The sequence below is a fragment of the Strix uralensis genome, chromosome Z (assembly GCF_047716275.1).
Source record: "Strix uralensis isolate ZFMK-TIS-50842 chromosome Z, bStrUra1, whole genome shotgun sequence".
NCBI lineage: Eukaryota > Metazoa > Chordata > Aves > Strigiformes > Strigidae > Strix > Strix uralensis.
The window spans coordinates 36,758,911-36,772,162 of record NC_134012.1 but is presented as its reverse complement, the minus strand read 5'-3'; the positions used below and the strand labels follow the sequence as shown (position 1 = coordinate 36,772,162).

The window sequence follows — 13,252 nt, the reverse complement described above, 5'->3', positions numbered from 1 at the left end:
TAATGTAACCAGGGCCTCTCTGCTTTGGTTGGGGTTTTTTTGTTTTGCTTTTTTTTTCCTGAACTCTGCAGGTTCAGAAAGACATTTTGTACCCCCCTGACTTGTCCCTTTCTCATGCCAGCCTTGTAGTCTGTTCAGTTTCTGCTGCGTGCCTTTGAGGTTTGGAGAAGAGACATGTGGCTAAGTCTTCTCTCTTGAGGCAAGGGAGGAAGACCTGAGCCCTGTTTGTGGGTTCATAGGAGCACATGTGGGAGTGGGAGAGAGGGAGAAGAGGAGAACAGCAAAGGGAAAAAGGTGGGGAGAGGTTCCAGCCAGCAGTTGCAGACTGAGCAATCAATGGGGAGGGTTAAAGAATAGTGCAGCTGGGAGAGTGGATGTAAATGGACTGTTAGGGGGTGAGACCATAATCCAGAACAGCTTGAGAAACAGTCTCAGCCTTTTGATCATTTTCAGAGAATTTTTTTTTTCTTTCAGTGTTACTGAAAGTCAAATACCTCAGGGCATTTTGATCCTTTATTTTGGATTTTCTTCAGCAGTTAAAAAGCCTCTGTCTAGCTGCCAGCTCAGGATGCTTTTTCCTTAAATACAGTCCCTCCACTGTTAAGTACTGCTGAATCATCCACTGATATAAAATTGTTCTCTGTCTTTTGTCAATGCACAAGCTAGAGTGTTAAACCTTGTATTAATATTCTAGCTTCTATATTCCTTACTAACAGAAGTTTATTTTTTTGAGGTTAGGAGGTATGTATGTGGGTTTTCTTTAAATAAAGCACTGAGAAACATGTTTTCCAGAAAAAAGGAATTAGACACAGGGATATATTTTATGTGTATCTTATGAACATTTGTTGATAGTGACTGTGTGTATATGATCATAAACACTCAGCTAGGAAGAAAAAAGCGTAATCCAAATGACACAGATCATTGATAAAGGGTGTCAACATGAATGACAGCCACAATGTTTGGCAAGTAAACTGCTCTCCTCCTTGTCTTGTCACTCATGCTTTGGGGTGGGTTCATGATTTGACTGGAGACTGTTGAACATGAATGCACTGTGCTTGCACACTGATGCTGAAAGGTCTCTGCAACAGACCTCATCATGGTTTGAGGGAGGTCTTTTCCTCACCAGGATGAGACTAACAAGTTGCCTAGGGGGTTCTTTCTGTGATTTCATACTCCATGATGCAATAAATTAATGAAAACGAAAACACAGCACAATATTATTGCATGTCCAGGCAGTATTTCAAAGCCAAAAGGTCCTTCAGCTACCAAACATTTTTATCAACACCGTTCTTATTCTCTGCTTTAAGAGTAATTACTCATGTGATTATTTCCATGACAGTTTCAAGACTTACATTAAAAGCATTTTAATTGTGAGATAATTAATAATACAGATCAGGCCTTGATCATATTCCTGATACTGCCTAAACCCAAACTCTCACAATTTCTAAGCATGCAAGAAGCAGCACTGCCAGAGAGAAAGTCTGATGGTTCACCACAAAGCTACAGGTTACAGTCCTGTTCAGAGATTAATAAAGGGAAGAAAATGGAAAGGTGTGAAAGAAAAGAGGAGGTGTGGGGTGAGGAAAGAGGGAAAGAAAGGGACCACACACCTAAGAAGTCTGTATTGTTGCTTCAGCTAGAATATTGTTTCAGTTCTGCATCATCAGAATTTATAACAACAGGTTAGCACTTGAACATCTCTAGGTTAATCCACAGGAGCTCAGAGCAAGAGAAAAGCAGCATCTGTTAACTTAGTTTGAGAGCAAAGCAGAAATGCAGAGAAGAAAAAGGAAGTAAATATATTTGTTAATTCTAGCATCTGGTTGACTGTTTTACATACCGAGGAAGGGGGTGGTAGAGGTCATAGGGCATGATCTGCTTGTATCCATCACTGTTAGGAACAATAATGCCAACCCTCTGAGTAGAAGGTACACATAATAAAATAAACACTAAATGATTACATTATATAACTTTTTTACACAATATTACAAAAAAAATCCCAAACAAACAAGATATTTTACCTAAGTTACTATCACATTTAAAACAAAACTTACGCTCCCATCCTATTCCGAGTCATTCAGAGAATAAACCATCAATTACTACTTTACTCTTATGAATATATTACTGTTTGACCAAGAAGCAATCCATTACCACAAGTGATCCAAATGAGCTGTCCAAGTATTATTTAAATTTATGAGGTTACTCTCTGCCATTAAAAAAAAAAAAAATTCTGCACAATACTTTCTTGGAGCTTCCATCCAAAGGCACTGCAGGCAATAGGGGAACTTCTATCTTCTTCAGAGAGCTCAACTCCTTTTTGAAACTATTATATGGTTGTTTCTGCCCTTCGGATAAAATGTCTGCTTTCACAAGGGCTGGGATTAGAAATTCGGGGAATCCCGGTGCAAGAATTCAAATCTGCAATTCTTGCCTCTCCACTTTCATGTCCAATTTCATGAATCTTCAGAACCTGCCTCTTTATTTTGGTTTTTCTGGAAAAAAGGAAGAGCTGGAGAGGAGTAATATGTCAGGTTGTGCGTCTGTTTGCTTGTTTGTTAATTTTTGATAGTGTTGTGACTGGTTGGCTTGGTCTGCTGTACTGTTATTGCTATAATACCTAAATAATATAACATCTAAAGGTTATAGAAGGCAACAGAGTAGATCAAAATTAGTAATTATCTGAAGCATTATCATGTCAGTTATGTGTGAGATGGATGTCACTTGACTTGTTGGCAACTACAGGGTCTCACTGAATGGCTAGTCTGGAGTTTCATCTATTGTCTGCACTTTTTATAGATTCTGACTCAAAGTAACTCTACCCATGTTGTCTCCCAATTGTCAGGCATATCTATTAATGTCAAATAGATGATCCCAGATCACCTAATCTATCAGTTTCATCAAAGCCACTGTGCAACAGGGGACTTGGATAGGTCAGGTGGGCAGGACCATCAAAGAGTGAATGCCCATTGCATTAAAATAAAAAGTGTGAAAAGAATGAAGGTGGTTTTTGAGAGCCTTACACAGATGAGAGGTGCTAGTTACGCTGCTATGGGTTTCTGCAAGGAAGAAGGAGCAAAAGAGGGGGAAGGGAGAAAGTACTCTCCATCCTCAACCGAGTTCACTGAAAAATGCTGAAAACATTCAAAGGAGTCTTGTCATGCTAAGGCTAAAGGGGTCTATTCTCCTTTCAGTCAACAGGATTTTTTTGTGCATAACTCGTCCAGGATAGGAGAATGGATCCCATTGTGTTTTCACAGCGGGGAGTCAGTGCCAGGTCAGCATGCTGGAATTTTCCGACTAAAGCACAGGAAGACACTGGAGCCCTGGGAGTGTGTGATGGGGTCTTGACAACTCCCTCTAAGATTAGCAGCCTCTGCAGTCAAAGGAGCCCTCTGCATAAGTGTGCATATTTGCATCTTCAGAAAGCTGCCTGTCTCCACAAAAATCTAAAAATGTAGGAGAGGCAGATCTGGTACTGGGAAACTCTGGAAAAGACAAATGGGTCATTTAGAGTATGGCAAATGAACAAGTCTTTTCAGACTTTGCTTGATGGGTAAATGCCTGGAGAAGTTTGAGAAACTGTGTACTATAATTTTAGGAAGATTAAAAGGGACTTTTTCTGAGCTTTTTTTGCTCATGTTTTTGGGAATCTCTGCTGTTTTCCTGTCTATTCTACTGCTGCTGCTGAAGTTCCACTCGGAAGCCTTTTGCACTTTCCAGCTCATCAGCTTGCTGAAGAGCAGTTGGAAAAAAGATTAATATACCAAGTTCAGAAATGAAATAATTATACTATAAAAGCATCAACTGCCTAAGAAAGAAACAGATTTCAAAACGTTTCTCACTCATTGCAGTGAGAAATGTTTTCTTTCTAATAAACATGATCTGTATGCATAATCCAGGTCTACATGCATTAGAATGCATAAAATCCCAGGCCATTCCAATGGAAATAACCATACCACATCCAAACACTCTTATGAAGATTAAATAACATTTACAAAGCACTAGATTAATATTGTCATTGGAAAGGTTTGGGCCTTAAAGAATTTTGCATACATAAATTGTATTTCTGTAAATGGTATAGAGCTCCACCGAATTACTGACACTGTTCTTGTGACTATGTGAAGGGCTGCCAAAGGCTCTCATTCTGTTACTGCAAGAGAGTGACCCCCAGCAATGTAAGTCCCATGGTCACAGTGAGGAAAAAGACCCTCACAATAATACAATGGCTTAATTTATGACTTTAAAATTGGCTTGAAGATACAACAGAACAGCAGGTGGTCATTGTACCGTTAAGAGCAAATGCATCTTTCCTAGATAGTCTTGTGGGGTTTTTTTGTGTGTTATGAAAAAAAAAAAAAAAAAACCAAGCCTAAGTGAACTATTTAAAAAACATCTTAGAGATTCTTTCGTGAATCCTAGTTTTTGACTGGACAAAGTGGTTTAAATTCCATGAATCTATCACTGCATCATACTCCTATAAGAAGTTGACATAGATCTAGCTTTGTTCACTGTACATTACTCAGACAATGCAAAGGGGATGGTGTGCTAAATGAACAGAGAAAATCATAATAATTCCTCCACTACACTGAGATTTCTGGCTGATGTGGGAGTAGCTAATACGACTATTCATGCAACACCTAGAGCAATACCTGCTTTGGCAGGAACAGGAGCACAAAGCAAATTACTTTGAAGAGCCATTGTGTCTCATATGTCTAAAATCTCCCATGCCTTTCAGACCAACAAGTTGTGTCATATACTCTGCAGATGGGTTGGCTTTCCTCCTGCATGCTGGCAGCTTCAGCACAGTTGCTCTTCCAAGGCACATGTCCACCTGGAGCAGGAGCTGCACTTGCCAGTTTTGGGTGTGCTGCACGTAGGTCTGCCATCTCTGCCAACATTCGGCTTCCCGCTGGGATGGGTGTCCACAGCTGCGTTCCTTTAAAACCATGTTTGGCATCATCTTTGTGGTAGCTCCTTTTCCTCCTTAAGCTACCTCCTTAGCACAAATGATGGGCACGAATGCCTTTCTGCTGTAGCTCCCTGATGACTCCCTCTCCTGCAAGGTGCCAGGCCTTCCTGCCTCCCTCTCCTGCATGCTCACAGCTCTCTGGCTGGCCACCTTCTGAGCTGGGCAGGGGCACAGGGGCTACTGCTGGGAGAAGAGCCAGCAGAGAGACAGGGCAACTTCCCCTGAGATGTCTCAGTGTGGTGTGACCATGCATTGGGCTGATGTGCCAAGGCTGGGAGCAGGTAGGGGTGCCTGCCACTCCTGTGCTGGTGCTTCCGCAACCCTGCTGTGCCAGTGCCCAGTCTCTGCAGGACACTTGCACACCTCTGGCTCACAGCCTTTGCTTTTGCTGTGGGCTCTGTTTCCTTGGGGATTTCCTACCTGCAGTGCTGTAGCTGCAGGGCTGCCCACACTCCTGGGTGGCTGGAGCTGTTACACCTCTTTTGTGATGGGGACTCGCACAGAGAAGATTTAGTCCTTCACTGAAATCTGTCAGACTAGAGAGTAAACGATCTGCATGGCAGGGACCATGGCATCTAAGCAATGGTCCAAAGTATGTCTAAGATATTAATAACAATTGACAAATTATAATAAAAAGTTGAAGCAGCTAGCTGATTAAGTGAAAGGAAACACTTGGAAGACCTGAAAAAGTTCATCACAAAAGACAAGAGTTTAGCATCTAAGCCAGCATGTCCCTGAGAGTCATGATTATCACTGGACGGATGAGAGCCTTGTGAAAAAGACTCCAGTTTAACACTACAAATCCTGACAGTAAGGTGGTGTGTGATACTACACCCTCCCTTTGCAGTGCTCTGTGAAGAGTAACATTACCACTTTGTGCTACAAGAATGCTTTCTGCACCAAGAAACAGGTATTGAGGCCCTCAAATAGATGGTATCTGTTAATGTTTCCCATGTGTTACTCTGTAAAACTATCACTATTTCCATTCAGAACTGAGCTAGATGACATCTACAGTAACACCACAGGTACAGGCAGCACTGGCTTTTGAATGCCATACTTTTGCAGGAGGCGAGTATCATAATTATCAACTATACCACCAGTATGAGCTACATTTCTGGTTTCTGGACCACCATGCTTAATCCTGAGATATAGATAGTATTGTGATTATCTTATCACATTACACTCAGTGTGGAACTTGAAGAACTACCATGTATTTTGTATTTATATAGTGTTAGTACTTTACAAATTGGTAAAAGTCAGTGTCCCCTACCTAAATTTTTTTAAAATGGAATGTCAGTGGATACTTAAATAACCTACCTAAAAATGCAAAGGACTGCTGAGAAAGCTATCCTTCCACGTCAACCTCCAGAAAAACCTCACACTTTAGACAGCATGTCTGTTCAGCACAACAGTTTCTCACCTTTATAATAAATTTCTTCATGGTGTACAGATTTCAAATTCTGATAAACATATGGTTTACTTAACATTGCCATAGATTGCTAAAAACTAATCTCTTTATGGAGCTTGAAATGGGTGTTATCAATTGGAAGCAGCAAAAGTACTTCCTTCCTGTAACATGACTGTAATGCTTCTAAAAATCTTCTCCCTTTTTTATTCAGTTTAATATTTTTTATAGTGGTTTGGATGAGCAGTGTTTGATGCAAAGATGGAAATTTGTTCTTATTTTCCACTACTAAATATTAACAGCTGAATAGCCAGTAAAAATCTCTGTAAGTGTCCATCTTACTACTTGCTGCAGTTTTCATCTCTACCAGGACTTAAACAGTCTACATTTCCGACAACTTCATCTTGGGCAGACAGATATCGGTATCTGATGCTCATAGCAGTACAAGAACTGCTTTCCTACCTTACAATTTGTTATCTGATGCAGCCTGACAGCTCTGTCTTTCTGCCTTTGTCTTTCTTTAATATGAACCACCTCCTTACTGCTCAATTTGGTCTGCTGTTCACATCTTTTAACACTTTGATGAATGCTTCCAGTCCCACCCCCCTGCTTGTTCTGACAAAATTGTTTTCTAGCTTAATTTAAATGCCTTTTACCCTGCCCAAAAATTCAAGGTTTTGACTATTTGTCTTGAGAAGAAAATTGCCCCTTTAGACATCAGGGTATCTACAGCTTATCTTTATCCTGCTCTTAAACTCAGGTGACCCTAAATATAACTGCAAGAACACTGCCACTGCTATCAGCTCCTCCTCCATCTACAACTCCTGGAGGCATATGTACTGCCATTTCTACTTGAATGTATCACTATTTCCAATTCAGCCTTCCTGAAAACTTATCTGGTGGTTCTTTTCCTGCTGCTCTGAATTGGTTTTGGCCTCCTAAATTTCACCCCCTGCTTTTTTTCCACACATAATGCATCACTTTAGCTCATTTCTTCAGCAACCTTTGTACTTTTGCAGTAAGTTCTGAACTGCTCAAAAATCACCCTCCATAAATATACAGTTGGAATGACTGATGTTTGTTCACTGAGCTCTCTCATTTGCAGGCAGCATACTTTTTTGCTAATTTCAGTCTCACTTTTCCAGCACATGCAACTTCAACCATGCTGGTGGAAAAGGTTTGTTCTCCCTTCTGCTTTGATGGCTAAAACCTTCTTGTCTCATCTTCCCCTGAAATGGCTATCTCTTTCTGTCTTTAGGATCATTCATATGTGTATGACTGACTGTGGAAATTGAGACCAGACCCAGCAATCAGAGGCAACCAAGGTTCAGAGAACACTGCAAGGCAGAAAGGCTTTCTCAACCCCCCTGTAACAAATTAAGAACTTAAGTAAAAATGCAAATCCACAGAAATGACCATTTGCCTGAGGCAGAGATCAAAAAAGGGCATTGTCATGACCAGTGTCCCACATCCATGCAAAAAGCTGGGGTGTTGTCAAAACACCCAGTATCTGTGGTAACTATGGGATATTTTATCTGAAAGAGTATTCAAAACAAAGTTTAAATCTATCATATGTCTCAGTCAAGGGCAATAACAATAAATGAGTGTCTCAGACCTCTCTCATCACTGCAGATCTATGGCTGCTACTGTGTGAATCAGAAAGTGCAGCCTGTCTTTTCAGGGACATACAATCACTCCAGTTTTGCTCATCTTCCAGAAAGAATGTATTGAAAATGGGAACACTGCACTGCTGTGATACATGGCTTGTAATTGCCATCTAATTTAATATCTTTAGGGAAACTGATAACAAGCAAAAAAGCATGTGTTTGCTTCAGCTGCCAAATTGTAATGAAGTGAGGAGACCTCTGTTACTGATTAAGAGGATACTCTGTGTTGCCCTTTTAATCATGCACATTTACTCATTACTGCCTCCTTTTCTTTTGAAGGAAAGATATAAAAGTTATCATGCACATGACTTGTACTGTTGCCCAGGAAATTGTACACATTTTCATATCACCAAGTATATAGGGGACTTCTCACTACTCAGGGTTACTCCGGATGGCCATAATATCCTAGGAGTCTTTTGTGTGCTTTTACTTGTACTTCATTGCTCTTGTTAGATTAGCTAAAAATTAACAACTACAAAATACAATTTTATTTAAATTTCTTTCTGCTGACACCTGCCTCTGCCACCATCCTGTATGGATAGTTAAGTGAGAATGCCAAAAAACCTGTGATGAGTAGGAAGAAGGGTTTGTAATTTTACTGGAGGACTCCATAAATTGTGGATATCTAAAAATTCTTTCAGGTGTCTTGAGTGCTGAAAGTCTTGCTTTTTCCCCAAACTTTACACAGGTACTAACATTATTTCTGGCGTCAGGCTTACAGATATTGCTCTAGGCAAATTCCAGGATTTTTGCCTGAGCAGGTCAGACTGGCACTATTGGCAAAATCATAAAAAGAAGCCCACATTAGAAGCTTGCTAATATGAAAATTTTTTAACAGTTGCTGCATGAAGTTAGAATCTTTGCTGAAGATGCCTTTAGAAATATTTATATACCATTGAAATCCCCTGGTGAAAGCACCAGTAGAGCTTTTGTGACTCAGAAAGACCCACATTAACATGTAGCAGCAATAGATAGGCAAAAAATGGAGGAGACTGATAAAAATGCAGAACAGTGCAGCTGGGAATGCTACTTAAAAGCTCAAGATGAAATCCAGAAGCAGCACTGATTTTGCTCAAGAGAGCATCCTGGGGAGCAGGTGAATGATGAGTGCGGTAAAAGCCTTTTTCATATTTTTAAAAATTGCTTTTTGAAGGAATGCCTTTGAATTACAAAAGAAATGATATCTTCAGCTTACAGCACCTCAGAGTTGTCCTAAGTAAGTGTTTAGCACATCCAGTTAAGTCAAATCTAAACAGACTTTTTCTCAAAGCAGAAAAAAGATTCAATTCAACTTTCACTAGAGGATACCAGACAGGAAGATACTGGTGATAGCTAAAAAAACCTCCCCTAAACTCTGCAGTCTCTGAAGTTTTGGATAATTAAAATATTTACAATTAATTAAATATGTGAAATCCTAATGCTGGATTTTGCCACATAGAAGGGGAGTGGACTAGATAGAACTGGGTACTATTTATATCAGTAGACATATATTATACATCAGTATACATATATTTGCTGGTCAAGTACCGACTGTTGTAAAATTTTAATGGACTGTAAATAAACAGATCTTTTCTTTCTGTCTTTCTAAGGCAGGAGCCGGATCCCAAAGAGGGTTGATAAGAGAGGCTGGATAGGGCATTGATAGTACGTAGGGACAAAAAGGGACTTGGTGTCATGATGCATCATCTATCCCATAAGACACTAATTACCTGTCATAGGTGGTCAGGCCACCTTTACTTAACCTGGAAAAGGAACATGTATAAATTATATATGTTTGATCAATAACCTTCCACACACTGATTCTTCTCTGCATATGTGAGAAACTGGGTTTGCAGAAAGAAAAGTTGACTCATTTTCCATGTTTGTTCAGTCTTAGGTTTTTTTGCTACTCATGATGCTGTGAGGCTATGCAGGGAGGAAATCAGGAGGTCTAAAGCCCAGCTAGAAATTAATCTGGCTTCAGCAATCAAGGACAACAAGAAATGTTTCTATAAGTATGTCAACAGCAAAAGAAAGACCAGGGAGAGCCTCCATCCCCTGCTAGACGCAGGAGGAAACAGGGTAACAAGTCATGAGGAAAAGGCTGAGGTGCTTAATGCCTTCTTTGCCTCAGTCTTTAATAACAAGACTAGTTGTACTGAGGGAATCCAGCCTCCTCAGCCAGAGGACAGAGACTGGGAGAACGACTCCCCCGCAATCCCGGAGGAGATAGTCAGTGACCTACTGCATCACATAGACATACACAAGTCTATGGGACCGGATGGGATACACCCAAGGGTGCTGAAGGAGCTGGCTGGGGTGCCCGCCAAGCCGCTTTCCATGATTTACCAGCAGTCCTGGCTGACCGGGGAGGTCCCAACAGATTGGAAAGTGGCCAATGTGAGGCCCATCTATAAGAAGGGTCAGAAGGATGATCCGGGAAATTACAGGCCTGTCAGCTTGACGTCGGTGCCCAGGAAGCTGATGGAGCAGCTCATCCTGAGTACCATCATACAACACCTGCGGGACAACCAGATGATCAGGCCCAGTCAGCAGGGGTTTATGAAAGGCAGGTCCTGCTTGACAAACCTGATCTCCTTCTACAACAGGGCGACCTGCTTATTGGATAAGGGAAAGGCTGTGGATGTGGACCTTTTCCCACAGCGTTCTCCTGGTGAAACTGGCTGCTCGAGGCTTGGATGGGCACACGCTTTGCTGGGTAAAAAACTGGCTGGATGGCCGGGCCCAAAGAGTTGTGGTGAACGGAGTTAAATCCAGTTGGCGGCCAGTCACGAGTGGTGTCCCCCAGGGCTTGGTTTTGGGGCCACTCCTGTTTAACATCTTTATTGATGATCTAGACGAGGGGATCGAGTGCACCCTCAGTAAGTTTGCAGATGACACCAAGTTGGGTGGGAGTGTTGATCTGCTTGAGGGTAGGGAGGCTCTGCAGAGAGATCTGGACAGGCTGGAGCGATGGGCTAAGGCCAACTGGAGGAGTTTCAGTAAGGCCAAATGGCGGGTGCTGCACTTGGGCCACAACAACCCCCAGCAGCGCTACAGGCTTGGGGAGGAGTGGCTGGAGAGCTGCCAGTCAGAGAGGGACCTGGGGGTGTTGATTGACAGCCGGCTGAACAGGAGCCAGCAGTGTGTCCAGGTGGCCAAGAAGGCCAATGGCATCCTGGCTTGTGTCAGAAATAGCATGGCCAGCAGGGACAGGGAAGTGATCTTACCCCTGTACTCGGCACTGGTGAGGCCGCACCTCGATTCCTGTGTTCAGTTTTGGGCCCCTCACTACAAAAAGGACATTGAATGACTCGAGCGTGTCCAGAGAAGGGCAACAAAGCTGGTGAAGGGTCTGGAGCCCAGGTCTTATGAGGAGCGGCTGAGGGAACTGGGGTTGTTTAGTCTGGAGAAGAGGAGGCTGAGGGGAGACCTCATTGCCCTCTACAGCTACCTGAAAGGAGGTTGCAGAGAGCTGGGGATGAGTCTCTTTAACCAAGTAATAAGCGATAGGAGAAGAGGGAATGGCCTCCAGTTGTGCCAGGGAAGGTTTAGACTAGATATTAGGAAGCATTTCTTTACAGAACGGGTTGTTAGGTGTTGGAATGGGCTGCCCAGGGAAGTGGTGGAGTCCCCATCCCTGGAGGTGTTTAAGAGTAGAGGCAACATAGCGCTTAGGGATATGGTGTAGCTGGGAACTGTCAGTGTCAGGTTAATGGTTGGACTAGGTGATCTTCAAGGTCTTTTCCAACCTAGATGATCCTGTGATTCTGTGATGTCAGCAATACTGTTTATTATTGCCATAATAAGCACAATAAAGTAAAATGTTTCTGTGGACTAAGCTTAAATAGGCAACTAATTGCAGGCCTACACGATATTCCTGGTATTCATTTAAACTTTCAGTCTTCCCTTTGCTGCAAATTTTAATGTAAGCTCTCCTATAGTAACCCCTGTCAGTTGCTTTATTCAGCGTCACTGTGGTCTTTCACTATTATTTCCTGTGGCATTCATTGTCACACCATATGAACAGTCAGCAACCACTAATCAGCTATGCCTCACTGGAACTGGGTTTGCCAGGAAAAATTAACATCTCCATTTTATACTGGCGGAGCAGAGTGGCTTCCACACAGCAAAGACACTGCAGAGCCAACACGCCCTCCTAGCTCACGCTCCTGACCTCGTTGTACTGCTTCACCTAACCTCTTCCTGACCGTAAGAAAGCATTGGAATTCCAAAAGTTACCACAGATTTCCTCTGGTTTTCTGTCTGGGTTGTTGATCCTTGAATTCTTTACAAACGCACTTTTGAAAACAGTAATTTGCAATTGGCATTCTGTGAGGATGTTTCCAAAAAGCCAGTTCCTCTCTGTTACTGCCTGTACCCTGGGACAGCATAGCTGTACTTCTAAATGACTCTCCCTTCCCTCAGGGTCTTTATATCAACAACTTTGTCTTGTTATGTCTTACATAAAACAAAAATTGCTTCCTGACATCTGCCCAGCTGTTGTTTTTTTTCTCTCTTTCCTCACATGTATTATGCAGTCATCTGTCTTACCATTTGAGAATATGTCATTCAGAAGTATTGGGAAAAGTATGGAAAGTATCCGTAGTAGAGATTCCAGAGGCAAATTACATATTTGACTCAGAACTGTATTTTAAAGAAATAGCAGCTTAGGCTTTAAAAAACCCCCACAAAAACAGCTATGTAAAATTATTCTCTCATTGGTACCGTGAGAGATGAATCTAAAAGACAGGTTGCATATTGATCCACAACTTGCAGCAATATTTTTTCTGAAATGTTCATATTTGGGTCTCTTACATGACCATACCTTGCCTCTAGTTTACTGACATTTGCCTCAAACAATTCAAAGGAGAATTCAAAGAAACAGTTTTTGATCTGAGAAAATCACTGAGGAAAAAATACAAGAACTTTATTATAGTGTGGGTTTTAGTTGCAACTGTTAATATATTTAAGTAACCTGAGAAATTAAATATATATATTTTTTTGTGGAAAATACTAGGACAAGAGAAGCCAGATACTGAACTTGACAGAATACTGTTGAAGGAAAAAACGGTCTTGTTGCATTGTGGAAAAGCAATCTCTATGTTGAAAAATCACTTCTGAGTACATGCTCAACAGGAAATAGTTTTCACAGAACCCTAGTGAAGCTGCATTCTTAGTATCATGTCCTTAATATATCCTAATGAAACACATGATAAAGTATGTAACTTA

The 13,252-nt window shown here is 41.5% G+C and overlaps 1 protein-coding gene across 1 annotated transcript in view; it reads right to left on the bottom strand.

The window, feature by feature from the left end:
• The window catches only part of ADAMTSL1 (ADAMTS like 1), a 215,875-nt gene that overhangs the window by 105,463 nt on the left and 97,160 nt on the right, over positions 1–13,252 (bottom strand). The window contains exon 10 of the mRNA XM_074855478.1: positions 1,841–1,891. Coding sequence (XP_074711579.1) covers positions 1,841–1,891 — 51 coding nt within the window. The remainder of the gene's footprint in view (positions 1–1,840; positions 1,892–13,252) is intronic.